The sequence below is a fragment of the Bufo gargarizans genome, chromosome 3 (genome assembly GCF_014858855.1).
Source record: "Bufo gargarizans isolate SCDJY-AF-19 chromosome 3, ASM1485885v1, whole genome shotgun sequence".
Taxonomy (NCBI): domain Eukaryota; kingdom Metazoa; phylum Chordata; class Amphibia; order Anura; family Bufonidae; genus Bufo; species Bufo gargarizans.
The window spans coordinates 565,441,670-565,456,726 of NC_058082.1; the positions used below are offsets into that span (position 1 = coordinate 565,441,670).

Below are 15,057 nucleotides of genomic sequence, written 5' to 3' on the forward strand. Positions count from 1 at the left end.
GGAAGGAGAGGACCTGATGGCCGTGAATGAGGGACTTTGGCACTGAGCGCAAGTCTCGCAGGCTGCCACAAAACCCTCAACCGACTTACGAAGCGCAGGCCACCAGAATCTCCGAGCGATGAGATCCACTGTGGCTCTTGCCCCCGGGTGCCCAGCAAGGACCGTATCGTGGTGTTCCTTAAAAATCTTGTGTCTTAAAGCGAGAGGCACAAACAACCTCCCAGGAGGACAAAGATCAGGAGCCTCTGACTGGGCTGCCTGCACCTCTGCCTCCAATTCAGAAAAAAGAGCAGAGACCACCACACCTTCAGCCAAAATGGGACCCGGGTCTTCAAAATTCCCGCCTCCCAGAAAACAACGTGACAGGGCATCTGCCTTCACATTCTTAACTCCAGGGCGGAACGTGACAACAAAATTAAACCTAGAAAAGAACAAAGACCATCTAGCCTGTCTCGGGTTCAGACGCTTGGCTGACTCCAAGTAGGCCAGATTTTTATGGTCAGTAAATACGGTAATAGGGTGTCTGGCTCCCTCTAGCCAATGGCGCCATTCCTCAAAAGCTAACTTGATGGCTAACAATTCCCTATCTCCCACATCGTAATTTCTCTCTGCGGAGGAGAATTTTTTCGAGAAAAAGGCACACGGTCGCCAATTTGGCAGGAGAGGAACCCTGAGACAAGACCACCCCCACACCCACCTCAGAAGCATCAACCTCAACTATGAAGGGTAAAGAAATATCAGGTTGCACCAAGATGGGAGCGGAAGCAAAACTCTCCTTGATATTAGAAAAAGCCTTACGCGCCTATACTGACCAAGAAGAAAAATCTACCCCCTTTCTGGTCATATCAGTGAGTGGTTTAACAATAGAGGAATAATTCAAAATAAACTTCCTGTAATAATTGGTAAAGCCCAAAAAACGCATCAGCGCCTTCTGGTTCTCAGGAAGCTCCCACTCAAGCACAGCGCGGACCTTCTCGGGGTCCATGTGAAAACCAGAAGCGGAGAGAAGAAACCCCAGAAATTGAATTTCTGGAACCGCAAACACACATTTTTCCAGTTTCACATATAATTTATTCTCCCGCAGGATGAGCAAGACCTGACGTAAATGTTCCTTATGAGTTTTGAAATCAGGAGAAAAAATCAAAATGTCATCCAAATACACTAATTCAAATTTTCCCATCAAATGATAAAAAATGCTGTTCACGAAATGCTGAAAAACGGCTGGTGCATTCATCAAACCAAAAGGCATAACCAAATTCTCAAAATGGCCCTCAGGGGTGTTGAAGGCCGTCTTCCATTCATCTCCTTCTCTGACCCTGACCAGGTTGTATGCCCCTCTTAGATCTAATTTGGAAAAGACTTTAGCCCCAACAACCTGGTTAAATAGGTCCGGGATCAGAGGAAGCGGATAAGGGTCACGAATAGTGATACTGTTCAGCTCCCTGAAATCCAGACAAGGTCTTAAAGAACCATCTTTTTTCTTAACAAAGAAAAAACCAGCAGCAACAGGTGACTTCGAGGGTCGTATGTGTCCTTTTCTCAGACTCTCAGAGATATAAGCACGCATAGCGATCCTCTCAGGTTGAGAAAGATTGTATAAACGAGATTTAGGCAGCTTGGCGCCTGGGATGAGATTAATAGGGCAATCGTACTCCCTGTGCGGGGGCAAATCCTGAACTCCACTCTCAGAGAAGACATCCGAAAATTCAGAGAGAAAAGATGGTACAGTCTTAGTAGCAACCTCAGAAACAGATGTCGTGAGGCAATTCTCTCTGCAAAAATCACTCCAACCATTTCTTTGCCTCGCTTGCCAATCAATGGTGGGGTTATGTTTAGTGAGCCAGGGTAGCCCCAACACTAGAGGAGTAGGCAAACCGCTAAGGACGAAACATGACACATTCTAAACATGAGCATCACTCACAATTAAATGGATATTGTGAACTATGCCCTTTAATGATTTCTGAGAAAGTGGAGTGGAATCAATAGCAAAAACAGGAATATCCTTTCCCAAAGTGCGCACCTGGAAACCATGAGTTATTGCAAATTGATTATCAATGAGATTGACAGCTGCTCCACTATCCACAAAAATCTCCCAAAAAATGCTCTTGCTCTCTAGCGCCACCCTAACAGGCAGGACAAAACGGGAACTACAAGCAAACGGAAAACCTTCAATTTCCGCCTCAACCCTGCCAATAGTAACAGACGGAACATTTTTAAAATATTTTTTCCTGTTTGTTTCTTTATTACTCCCAGAAAACTGCCTGAATCTCCTAGAGGGACAAACATTTGCCAAATGATTTATACCTCCACAACAAAAACAAACCCTCCCATGCGAGCTGAATCTTCTATTGTCAGAAGCAATCAACCCCAGCTGCATGGGCTCCTGCTCAGAAGGGGCTGACAGCGACCGAGACCCCTGCGCACAGAATGAGACCGCTGCACTGTCCTGGGACTGAGTATGACAGGAAGGAGATATCTCTCCTCTCTCTCTAAGACGCCTGTCAATACGAACGGCCTGAGACATAGCAGAGTCCAAGGAAATAGGCCTCTCATGAAAGGCAAATGCATCTTTCAATCTCTCTGAAAGTCCATGGCAAAATTGACTTCGGAGTGCAGCATCATTCCAACCAGTATCAGCTGCCCATCTCCGAAATTCTGAGCAGTATATCTCTGCGGATTGTTTACCCTGGCATAATAGACGTAGTCTAGACTCAGCCAGAGCAATACGATCCGGATCATCATATATCTGACCCAGGGCTAAAAAGAATTCATCCACTGAACGGAGAGGCCGTGCCCCCACCGGCAGCGAAAAGGCCCAGGACTGAGCGTTACCCCTGAGCAGCGATATAATGATCCCCACCCTCCGTTCCTCATCACCAGAAGAATGGGGAAGAAGGCGAAAATGGAGTTTGCAAGCCTTTCTAAAACACACAAAATTCTCACTACCCCCGGAGAAGGTATCCGGGAGCGAAATCTTAGGCTCCGAACAAACTCCATGAACGCAAGCTGAACCGGTCACTTGAAGCTGAGAAAAAGTCTTACGGAGATCAGCTACCTCCAATAAAAGACCCTGGAAGCGTTCAGCCAAAAGTGAAACCGGATCCATGCTTGAGACGGTTTTGGCGGCTTATAATGTCACGGACGGTGTACAGGAAACAAGACAATGCAACATGCATATATGACTCACTGGATCCAAAGCTAAGGAACCAAGAGGGAGACCCCTGCACAAAACCTGGCACTTTCCCTGGCTGCTCAGCCTATGCAAAAATCCCAGAGGTGGATGGTTGCATATCCACGTACCTCGACTATATAACATCTGAACACCCTACAATAGTGAGGGGACACGACCACCGGCTCCCTACACCAGACACGGAGGGAGTCAGGGTCACCTGGGATCCAGCAAACAGAAAATAACAGATAAATGTACAGCACTTAACTTAGTAGCAGACTAGGAAATAGGATCAGCATGCACACACACTCCAGGAAGAAGTATAAGCCGCCCAGTAATGCATTATGGGGAGGAATTTAAAGGGAAGCAATCAGTCCAACTACATGACAGCTGAGAGACGCCAACGAGATGAGGAACTGAACAGCACAACAAAGAAAACTCAAGGAGGAGGTTCTGAAAGGCTTCTGTCAGAGCTTCTCAGCTGTCTGGTTGTGACAGTATGGCAGTCAGGAATGGGTTAAACAGGCTGTTTACACCCGGCTACCATCTGTTTAGCCACAGAAATATTTGTTGCTGTTTCTTTGACATTACTAATGCTGTCTTAACATTAAAGTGCTTCAAAGGGGTTTGATATAGTCTTAGGACAACTCAGACTTTTCAGAGCAATCTGAGCACTTTTAATTCTGGTCAAATTTATTCGCATCCGAATGGAGTCTGCCAACAGATTCGTTCGAATCTAACCTAAAATGAAAGAAAGAGTCTCTCCTCTCTCATAGATTGCCCATACACAAATCTAGTACACATATCACAAGGAATCAGCAAACTAGGTCTACCACTGTTGGCTTATACTAATTTTGTGCTTTTTTGTAGTTCTTTTTGTTTACATTTTTTATTACCTATGAAACAGGAAAAATCTTTTGCAACATGCAAAATCAAAGATTTCCAATGCCAAAAGCATCGCTGAGGAGAACTCCAAACCTAAATGCACTACCTGTATTTGCTCAAGGTATGGTATCTTTCACAGATTAAAAAATTTTCGTGTTAAAATTGAAATTTTTGTATTGTTGATATTTTCTGTATGGATTTTTAGGCTCACCTATACTCCCACAGGAGCTAAGAGATGCAGTATTGCCGAATAGAACTCCAAACCAGAATCCGCCACCTGTATTTCCTCCAGGTATATTTCACAGATTGAAAACTTTTCGGGTTAATATTTTCAGTTTTTGAATTGTTAATATTTCTGTATGTGGATTTCCAGGCTCATCTGCACTCCCACAAGACCAAAGAGATGGGGTAAGTACCATATTTTTTGCTGCTCTCAGAGTTCATCTTTATACACTTTACAACTTGACACCACCTCCATGACTACTCTAGGGTAATTCCTAGGAGGTGCAGGAATACAAATGTGGTACTAGTACTCACATCAGAAGGTGTAAAGACTTTTAAAAATTTTCCATACATAATCTCTACCCCAGGTATATTCGAATCTCAATCAGTTTGGACAGCTTCCATCTCCAAAAATCACTCCTCCTGGACCATCTATGAACACAACTCCAAATCATAGGCCTGTATATGATCAAGGTAGGCTCTGTTGGTTACTATGTTCACTTATATTGGTGGTGTCTGTATCTTCAACTTACCTTTTGTATATATTTTCAGGGCTGGCAAAATCGTCACTGTCCCTCTCCTCTCTAAGTGAAGACAATTCGGTATGTCATATATCCCTATATATCAGTATAGTGGCATGAGAAAACAAATGATCACCCTTACCTCCCTACCAGAATGAACATACTCCATCCACTGACTCAAGTATATTAATTAAAACATAAGAACTGTGGGTTATGTAGAGATGAACAAATCAATTCTAAACTAACCATAACTAGTTCATTACAAATTTCAAAAAAATTTGTTTGCCAAACAAATTGAAAGTTTTTGGTTATTTGTTTTGGATGCCCAGTGTACAAACTGCACCCAGTGCCCTTTTAGTGAGTATATTGGCAGGGAAAACCATTAAAGAGGAAGAAGTTGGAGGATCACATGACACTGGGAGGAAGTGGGGGGATGGCTGTCCCTGATTGGCTCAGAGTCGGATAGTCAGCCTAGATCAGCCAATCGGGGACATGCTTCAGGAAGGTCCTTTGCTGAGAATATCATAAAACACATTCTGCTTGTGACCTGAAATGATGTGTTGTGGCAATGTTTGATAAAAAGCAATTGCAGACACAAACGAGTAAACTAGCTGTACTAAAGACACTCTAGGGCCAGAATTGGGAGAAAATTGGGCAGATTTGTTATTAGATTTTTATGTATATGGACAGACAGCTTTTTTTATTTTGGAAACCTGAATTTTCACAGTTCATAGGCTTATTGCCAGCAATAGATTCAGCTCCAAAGGCTGAGTAATGTTTTTAAATTGGGCAAATCAGTGTATTACACCGTTTTATTGTACTGTATATATTACATATTATTGCAAGCTAATGGGTAGTTACATTAAAAGCAATACTGAAATAACACAATTTTTATACCTATGATATTAGACACATTGCATATTGCTGCAACATAAAGGGTAATTACAATCAAGACAATACTGCAATAACACCATTTTTATACCCTTGTTATTGAACACATTTTATTTTTACTGCCAAAAATTTGTTGTGTTACTGCATTAGACTGTAGTTCAAAGACATTTCACTAAAAAAAATTGTATTCTTATACCTGTGTAAGCAAATGCATTACTGCATCAGACTTTGCAGTTCAAAGGCATTTTACTTCAAAAATGACATTCTTATACCCATGTAAGTGCAGGCATAGTCCAAAGACATTTTACCACAAACATTGCATTGTTGTACATGTGTTAGTGAATGCATTACTGCATCAGATTGTGTAGTTCAAAGACATTTTACTGCAAAAAATGCATTACCATGCTAAACTGTCAATGCTGGTATACAATGTGTTTGTAGAAGGGGGAGAGGATATCTAATTGCACCTCTATCTTTATATTACTAAAAAAAAAACACTAGCAATTTTTCTACTACCGTTAAATAATCTGTGTCCCAAACCCATCATTTTTCATTTATATGCCTCATAATAAAATTTTGTCATCCAAAAGTCAGAATGTGGTTAGAAGCAGTAGTAACATCCCCAGCCATCTTCTAGTAGTAGTAGTAATAGGTCAAAGTTTTCCACGGCTTCCAATAACCGCCACATTATTATTGAGGACAAAAATAAATCATATACTATAGAAGTTATATAGATGATGTCTTCATCATCTGGGACGGAAACGAACCCTCAGCATTAGAATTCTGTGAAAGACTAAACAAAACAGACTGGGGGATTGCCCTCACCCCAATTTTTGATAGAACTCACATTGATTTCCTAGACATCTCTATCACTATCACAAACAACATCCTCACTACAAAAACATTCTTCAAACAAGTTGACACAAACAGCTACATACACTACAAAAGCTTCCACCATAAAAAATGGCTACAGAATGTGCCATACAGCCAATATAAGGCTACTTTCACACATGCGTTCTGAACGGATCCGATCATATTAATGCAGACGGAGGCTCCGTTCAGTACGGATCCGTCTGCATTAATAATTTAGAAAAATTTCGAGTGCGAGAGTAGCCTGAGCGGATCCGTTCAGACTTTCAATGTAAAGTCAATGGGGGACGGATCCGCTTGAAGATTGAGCCATATGGTGTCATCTTCAAGCGGATCCGTTCCCATTGACTTACATTGTAAGTCTGGACGGATCCGCTCGCCTCCGCACGGCCAGGCGGACACCCGAACGCTGCAAGCAGCGTTCAGCTGTCCGCCTGGCCGTGCGGAGGCGAGCGGAGCGGAGGCTGAACGCCGCCAGACTGATGCAGTCTGAGCGGATCCGCATCCATTCAGACTGCATCAGGGCTGGACGGAGGCGTTCTGCTCCGCTCGTGAGCTCCTTCAAACGGAGCTCACGAGCGGACAGCCGAACGCAAGTGTGAAAGTAGCCTAAATGGTTAAGGCGCATCTGCACAGAGGATTCAGACTTCAAAAAACAAGCAAAAATTTTACAAAAACGCTTTATAGAAAAAGGTTACCCAAAAAGACTTGTCACAAACGCACACAAAAGAAGCATCAAAAATACCCAAAAAGAATGTCTGACCAGCAGCAAAAAAACAGAAAATGAAGGGACCCAAATAGAAAGACATCTCAACCTCATCACACAAAACAATACGTCCAACAATGCCATACGCACAATACTAACAAAACACTGGCACATCCTAAAACAAGATCCCTATCTCGAAATATACCTAGCCAACAAACCAATAATCACATACAGAAGAGCCCCCACAATCAAGAGCACTGTGGCCCCAAACAAACCAAAACAAAACATGGGAGAAAAAAAGGGCACGATACAGAAAAAAAAAGGCAGTTATAAATGTGGCAAAAGACGATGCCTCTGTTGCAATATTATTACACATAGAAACACAACTTTCTCATCCACAAAAAACGGTACCACCTTCAAAATCAAACACCATCTGACATGCCAGAGCAGCTATGTCATTTATCTGATTGAATGCCAATGTGGCCTTCAATATGTGGGCCGTACCACACAGCCACTACACTGCAGAGTAAACCAACACAGATACAATATACGGAAACAGAATATAAAACATAGCATCTCTAGACACTGTATGACCACAACAGAAAAAGATAAACATGCAATAAAAATCACACCTATTGATTATATACCTGAAAATCCCTATAATAGGTTTATCAGCCTCCAAAGAAGAGAGGTCTTCTGGATATTCCAACTGGATACCCTAACCCCCTTCGGACTAAATGAGATCAGCGAAACCATTCTGTAAAACCAAATACCCCACCCATACCTCACAGTAATAACAGACATACTCGTGAGCATACAGGTCCTTCTAAAAAAATTTGCATATTGTGACAAAGTTCATTATTTTCTGTAATGTACTGATAAACATTAGACTTTCATATATTTTAGATTCATTACACACAACTGAAGTAGTTCAAGCCTTTTAATGTTTTAATATTGATGATTTTGGCATACAGCTCATGAAAACCCAAATCTCCTATCTAAAAAAATTAGCATATCATGAAAAGGTTCTCTAAACGAGCTATTAACCTAATCATCTGAATCAACTTATTAACTCTAAACACCTGCAAAAGATTCCTGAGGCTTTGAAAAACTCCCAGCCTGGTTCATTACTCCAAACCGCAATCATGGGTAAGACTGCCGACCTGACTGCTGTCCAGAAGGCCATCATTGACACCCTCAAGCAAGAGGGTGAGACACAGAAAGAAATTTCTGAACGAATAGGCTGTTCCCAGAGTGCTGTATCAAGGCCCCTCAGTGGGAAGTCTGTGGGAAGGAGAAAGTGTGGCAGAAAACGCTGCACAACGAGAAGAGGTGACCGGACCCTGAGGAAGATTGTGGAGAAGGACCGATTCCAGACCTTGGGGGACCTGCGGAAGCAGTGGACTGAGTCTGGAGTAGAAACATCCAGAGCCCCCGTGTACAGGCGTGTGCAGGAAATGGGCTACAGGTGCCGCATTCCCCAGAAACAGCGGCAGAAGCGCCTGACCTGGGCTACAGAGAAGCAGCACTGGACTGTTGCATGTCATTCGGAAATCAAGGTGCCAGAGTCTGGAGGAAGACTGGGGAGAGGGAAATGCCAAAATGCCTGAAGTCCAGTGTCAAGTACCCACAGTCAGTGATGGTCTGGGGTGCCATGTCAGCTGCTGGTGTTGGTCCACTGTGTTTTATCAAGGGCAGGGTCAATGCAGCTAGCTATCAGGAGATTTTGGAGCACTTCATGCTTCCATCTGCTGAGAAGCTTTATGGAGATGAAGATGTCATTTTTCAGCACGACCTGGCACCTGCTCACAGCGCCAAAACCACTGGTAAATGGTTTACTGACCATGGTATTACTGGGCTCAATTGGCCTGCCAACTCTCCTGACCTGAACCCCACAGAGAATCTGTGGGATATTGGGAAGAGAAAGTTGAGAGACGCAAGACCCAACACTCTGGATGAGCTTAAGGCCGCTATCGAAGCATACTGGGCCTCCATAACACCTCAGCAGTGCCACAGGCTGATTGCCTCCATGCCACGCCGCATTGAAGCAGTCATTTCTGCAAAAGGATTCCCGACCAAGTATTGAGTGCATAACTGAACATAATTATTTGAAGGTTGACTTTTTTTGTATTAAAAACACTTTTCTTTTATTGGTCTGATCAAATATGCTAATTTTTTTAGATAGGAAATTTGGGTTTTCATGAGCTGTATGCCAAAATCATCAATATTAAAACAATAAAAGGCTTGAACTACTTCAGTTGGTGTGTAATGAATCTAAAATATATGAAAGTCTAATGTTTATCAGTACATTACAGAAAATAATGAACTTTATCACAATATGCTAATTTTTTTAGAAGGACCTGTACATGCACAACGTGCGTAATAATATTGGCTACTATATAAATAAATATTTTTACCACTACAATTTGTTCTTCTCAGATCCCAAAAATTTCTCCTGTGAACCCTAGTTTCGCTCTCCTTTATATATAAAAAATAAAAAATACTTGTGCTTCTGGACCACCAAAAATAGGTCACCTAGACCCACCCCTTTTTAGTCGCAGGACCCTATGAGTGGACCTATCAGTGGCTATATATATATAAATAAATAGATAAATATATTATCCTATAAATAAATAAAGAAATAAATATATTATTTCATATACACAGACTCGTACGAGGTGACACAGCCACTGTCTCCCACTCCCACTTTTATTTGTTAAGTGTAATATCCCCTCCAGATGGCTGTCCACTATTACTATTATCTATTAATGTATTTGGCATTCTCCATTTTTAACCATTTTTAACCCAATGCCCACCCTCATTTATATGAACCTGTATGTGTGGGTTTCTTACCTCACACATACACACATATATATACGTACACATCTGTTTTGTCCTTTATATTTATTCACTCCCACATGCCCTGCATTTTACAAGCCCCGCACTTTTATATATATATATATATATACAAATTCTTATTGTAGGCCATTACATTCTCATATATTCCTGTGTTTACACGGCCATGCCCGCATATATATAAAAAACACACTGCATTGGCTGAACGAGCGCAACACAAATCATACACACCTCCCACAAAACATCGCAACCGAAGCATATGACTCACAGCTAGAAGTTCATAGCTCCGCCCCTGAATTACGTCACGAAGACCGCACCCACAAGCGAGACGTCAGGAAGGTCCTCAAACGCCACATCAAGGAGGCACCCAGCAGACCATCTATGACATCTATTGGTGGCATAGCAACCATATAAACAAGATAAAACACGCCATGCCTAAAAAAGAATATATTTGAGTGGCCGAACCAGTGCCACATGAATAAAATACACCGCCCCAAAAACATCAGAGGCGATCGGTGGATTTCACAACTGCAAGCGCTCAACTCCGCCCACAGATTACGTCACGAAGACCCCACCCACAAGAAATACATCAGCAAGGTCCTCCAACACATCACCATAGTAGGCACTCAGCAGACCTCGTGTGGGTGGCATATCAACAAGAACAACACGTGCATTCATGTCTCTGCCTCCCCCCCTACCCACACCCCCCCCCCACGCCCCCAGAGGCCGGAATTATCGCGCCCAAACAAACAGAATAAAAAGTCATAATGATCACACCCACAATGTAATGACATATTGTCCTGATGAAGGGGGCAGTCCGCCCCTGAAACGTGTAGACCGATATAAATAAAGACCCACTTTATTTTATCTACTTGAGTCCTGTCTTCTGCAGCAGCGCCGTTTTTCATAAGGTTCACTTTTTTAAACCTATCCACTACAATGTGGGAATAATTACTGTGAGGGCTGCAATGTGGGTATAACTACTGTGAAGGGGGCCCAGTGTGGGCATTGTCCCTCTTTGCAATTTTCAAAAGTTTGGAGGTATGTGAGTGTGCTTAAACACCATCTATTCCTGATCACGAACAAGTTTTGGAAGCTTTCTAATATGAAAAAGCAGAACACTTGCGATGGCGCAGTGTGTTTTTAAACATGCTGCATGTTAACACCGTCAACCATGCGTTTACTCATAGCTACTGTATATATGTCATCATTTGTTATTGCTGTCATTGCATTTAAGAGGTTAAAAGAGAGAAGGGAAAAAAGGCAAAAATGTATAAAACCAAAAAAGAGATAATGTAAGATATTTAAAAAAAATCCTGGGAGACCTCAGAGTGTCTTATACCAATTTTCTGGCCAATTGGTGCGTATTTGATTCCTGTGAAATCAATTTGTGCACTTACCTAATTTTTTTTTATTCTATGAATCAGACCCAAAACGAATTTCCAAAAATTTGCTCAGAGCTCCACATTTATAATCTCAATATAATACACATACATGTAACTGTCTTCTTATATCTACACTGTGCTTTTCCATTGTACACCACAGGACCCTAAACTCTTTGACAAGCAATACAAAGAGAAGATCCGTCCATGTATCGACCTCATTGACTCTCTGAGGTCACTTGGGGTGGAGAAAGATCTGGAGTTACCAGCGATTGCTGTCATTGGGGATCAGAGTTCTGGGAAAAGTTCTGTCCTGGAGGCTTTGTCTGGGGTCAATCTTCCTAGAGGAACAGGTAATAAGTTACTCAATAGAATAGTCCGTGGGCCTGTCCATCTCCTTGACATAATAGAGGTGTAACTTGAAGCTCCAGGATGCCAAAGCAAAATCTTTAAAAGCTCCTGTATTTTCTTATGTGCCAATGCTTAAGTGCTACACATAGCCACTGCATCCAATTATTATTCTACTTGTTCTTGTGTCCGCTTCTCCAACCTGCAGATTTCTCCTGCAGTGGCCAGGTTAGGTGTGGCCAGCAACACTATGCTGGGTCCCCTGGACACCATCCAGGTATCGCCACGTGCTTTTGCTCTCCAGAAGGGATAGTACGGCGTTGTGCACCTAATGGGGATTACAGTCATAGAGGCAGGGTCTGCAGTAAACCAGTGTGCTTCTTTACTGGAGGAATTCAGGTGCAAAAAAATACATGCGAGGCATAGGCCTGGCTTCTCTAGTCTTCTCCTTGGCAAAATAAGGGTTGGATGCTAAGGTAAGGCCTGAGCTAGCTATCCCTCTCTCTCGCCAAAGGCTGTGATCCTGGGTCTGTGGCAGAGTATCCCCATCTCAGTGTCTTCTTCTGGTCACTCAATAGTTTTGCAGAGTTTCCCCTCCAAGCACTGGTCCCTAACTGCAGAACACTGGGGTATCTGACTGCTCTCCTTATATACAGTTTCTGGCAAAACTAAAACCTTCCAGTGGGAGAGGTGGAGTGGAGAAACTCATCACAAACAGTTATAATGTTACAACTCCCGTCTCTCATGGACTCACATTAGAGCTTCAATGATACTCAATGGTAATGATACAGCAGTTTTTTTAGAAAAAAAATGTTTTTCAGACATAATAATAGAGCTAAACCAGACATCCAAAAGGTCAGTCTGTCTGGTTTTGGTGGTAAACAAGTCTGTCTTTTCCCCTCCAAAACATGCTCTTCTGTAAACCCTATGGTAGCTATGGAAAATGACCAGCTTCTCAATATTTGCTAGAAAGTCCCACAAGTCTCTGTGTTCATTAACCCTTTCCACTGTGCAAATGAACAGGTTATGACAACATATATATAAAATGCAGCAACACAGTATTAAGCAGTATAGGTCAATGCAAGTTAATTCTTTAAAGTTTAATTAAAGAAGGAGTTGATGACTTTGCATAGGGGAAACAGGGGAAAATGTCCACAAATGTCCAACTAGACCATCATTGAGGAACACAAATTTAAGACTCCAACAGGCCCTGCCGACATTGAATTAAAAGGCAGGGTCACTGGAACAAGCTAAAATAATACACAGTACATTTTAATAAATATTAGTTTATTCTAGTGATGCTTCTTTGACTGCACCGCCATATGCCTCCGATTTCACACAGAAGTATATGAAGTTTTTTTTATTTTGTTGAATTCTATCATTCCAACAGAAAAAAAGGCAAGCATTCTCCATTGAACAATGTCCTATGACGCATCTTTATGTAGAAATCCCCTGCCTCCATGGCTACACAGTACTCTATGGCAGTAGTCCTCATCTTCAGTCCTCAGGGACAACCTGACGGTCATGTTTTCAGGATTTCCTTAGTATTGAGCAGGTGATAGGTCTTACCCAGGGCCGGCTCCAGGTTCATGTGGGCTCTTGGGCGATAAAGTCTCAGTGGGCCCTCTTACACAGTGATAACTCTCTGAGTACAGATAAAATAGTAGAGATCACCTGCAGTCCTATGTAACAACACAGAAAACACAATGATGGCTATCTAACTACAGTACTAGTCCTGATAATGTGGTAGTGTTACCTACGTCCTTAGTGTGCCTCCCTGTGCCTCTCCCACGGACTCCATTCTGGCAGCGCTGCCTCTTCTTCCATCTTCTTCTTGTCCCGCACATCTGCGTCCAGGCATAGTAACACTGTGGGCATGGTGATGGTGACACACATACACACAGGGAGAGACACACACATGGGGACACACACACAAGGATACACACACTGGGATGGTCAAATACACACGGACACACACACTCACATATGGACACACACTTATGCGATGGTGAGATCTAATGTGTGTGGCCACCTTTAGAGGACATTAAAAGGGAATTCCACCTTTAGATATGCTCCAACCTTTTGTTACCTTCTAATATGACTCCCACTGATTCCCAGTACTGAGGGGACATGGACTGGGGTTTAAAAAGGAATTATGAAAAAAAAAAAAAAGGAATTATTAACATCTACCAGAAGGTGGTCAAAACTGTAACTGATTAGGCACTGGCTAGACTGTAGTATGGAGTCATGCCTCAGACACACACACACACACACACACACAGGGACAGACACACACAGCTAGGCCTCACCACAGCTCTCTGCTCCTATGGCTCCTCCCCCAATGGTCACATGTGTGGATTACATCAGGAAGGTCCTTTAGCCTGGTAGGAAACTCCATCTACCCTGTTCTGAGTCCTGGGGCCGCCAACCCCAGCAGTGCACATGGTGAAAATTGTCTGCATTGCTGGGATAAGCTGCCCTAGAATTCAGAACAGGCAGTTTAATGAAGACCAGGACAAAGCTGCAGGAGTGAGCGGGCACAGTGGTGAGCGGGTGTGCCGGGTGCTGACAACGGCACTGGTCTTACCACAGGTATTCATTCCGTGGGATATTCTCAAATCATTATTGGCAGGTGGGCCATGAGGACTGGAGTTGAGGAACACTGCTACTGTAGCGGTCAGAGGAGGGAGAGACCGCAAAGCAGGATTCAAGTACAATACAGTAGACAAGGAGACTGAAGATAAACCGGCTTTATTAATGGACAAGATGTAACTGCCGGAAAATCGGATTAACAGCATAAACAGGTTTACACAGAATACTTGAACTAGAGCTAGAATAAATGCGTTCCACAGCAAACACATCAGAGTCCAGGCTACACTCAGCTAATATACTCCTATCTAGCCCTGCTACTCAGGGAACGCTTCTACAGCACACTGACTAAGTCCCTGACTCTATAACCTATCACAGCTTGGCACCGGTGCCACTCACAGTTCTGCAGATTCACCTTGATCCAATAAGAAGCAGTCTGGCTCCAGGTCCGGTCGCTTGCTTGTCTGTCTTTCTCTCTCTGGTTACAGCAGATGCAGTTCTTCTTCAGCTCTGGCAGGAAGTATCCAGCTTGTACTGGTCTCTGACACACGGTCCCACTCCTCTGTAACACACTGTGCAGTCTCTTTCTCTGGGTCACAGCTGCAGCACTTTAGTTCA

General features: G+C 42.9%; 1 protein-coding gene across 1 annotated transcript in view; it reads left to right on the forward strand.

Annotated features, from left to right (window-relative positions):
- Positions 1-15,057, forward strand: part of LOC122932846 (interferon-induced GTP-binding protein Mx2-like) — a 134,508-nt gene that overhangs the window by 62,637 nt on the left and 56,814 nt on the right. Inside the window, exons 2-7 of the mRNA XM_044287484.1 lie at positions 4,077-4,175; positions 4,260-4,346; positions 4,428-4,462; positions 4,645-4,750; positions 4,829-4,878; positions 11,666-11,855. Of these exons, the coding sequence (XP_044143419.1) occupies positions 4,094-4,175; positions 4,260-4,346; positions 4,428-4,462; positions 4,645-4,750; positions 4,829-4,878; positions 11,666-11,855 (550 nt within the window). The 5' untranslated portion in view covers positions 4,077-4,093. The remainder of the gene's footprint in view (positions 1-4,076; positions 4,176-4,259; positions 4,347-4,427; positions 4,463-4,644; positions 4,751-4,828; positions 4,879-11,665; positions 11,856-15,057) is intronic.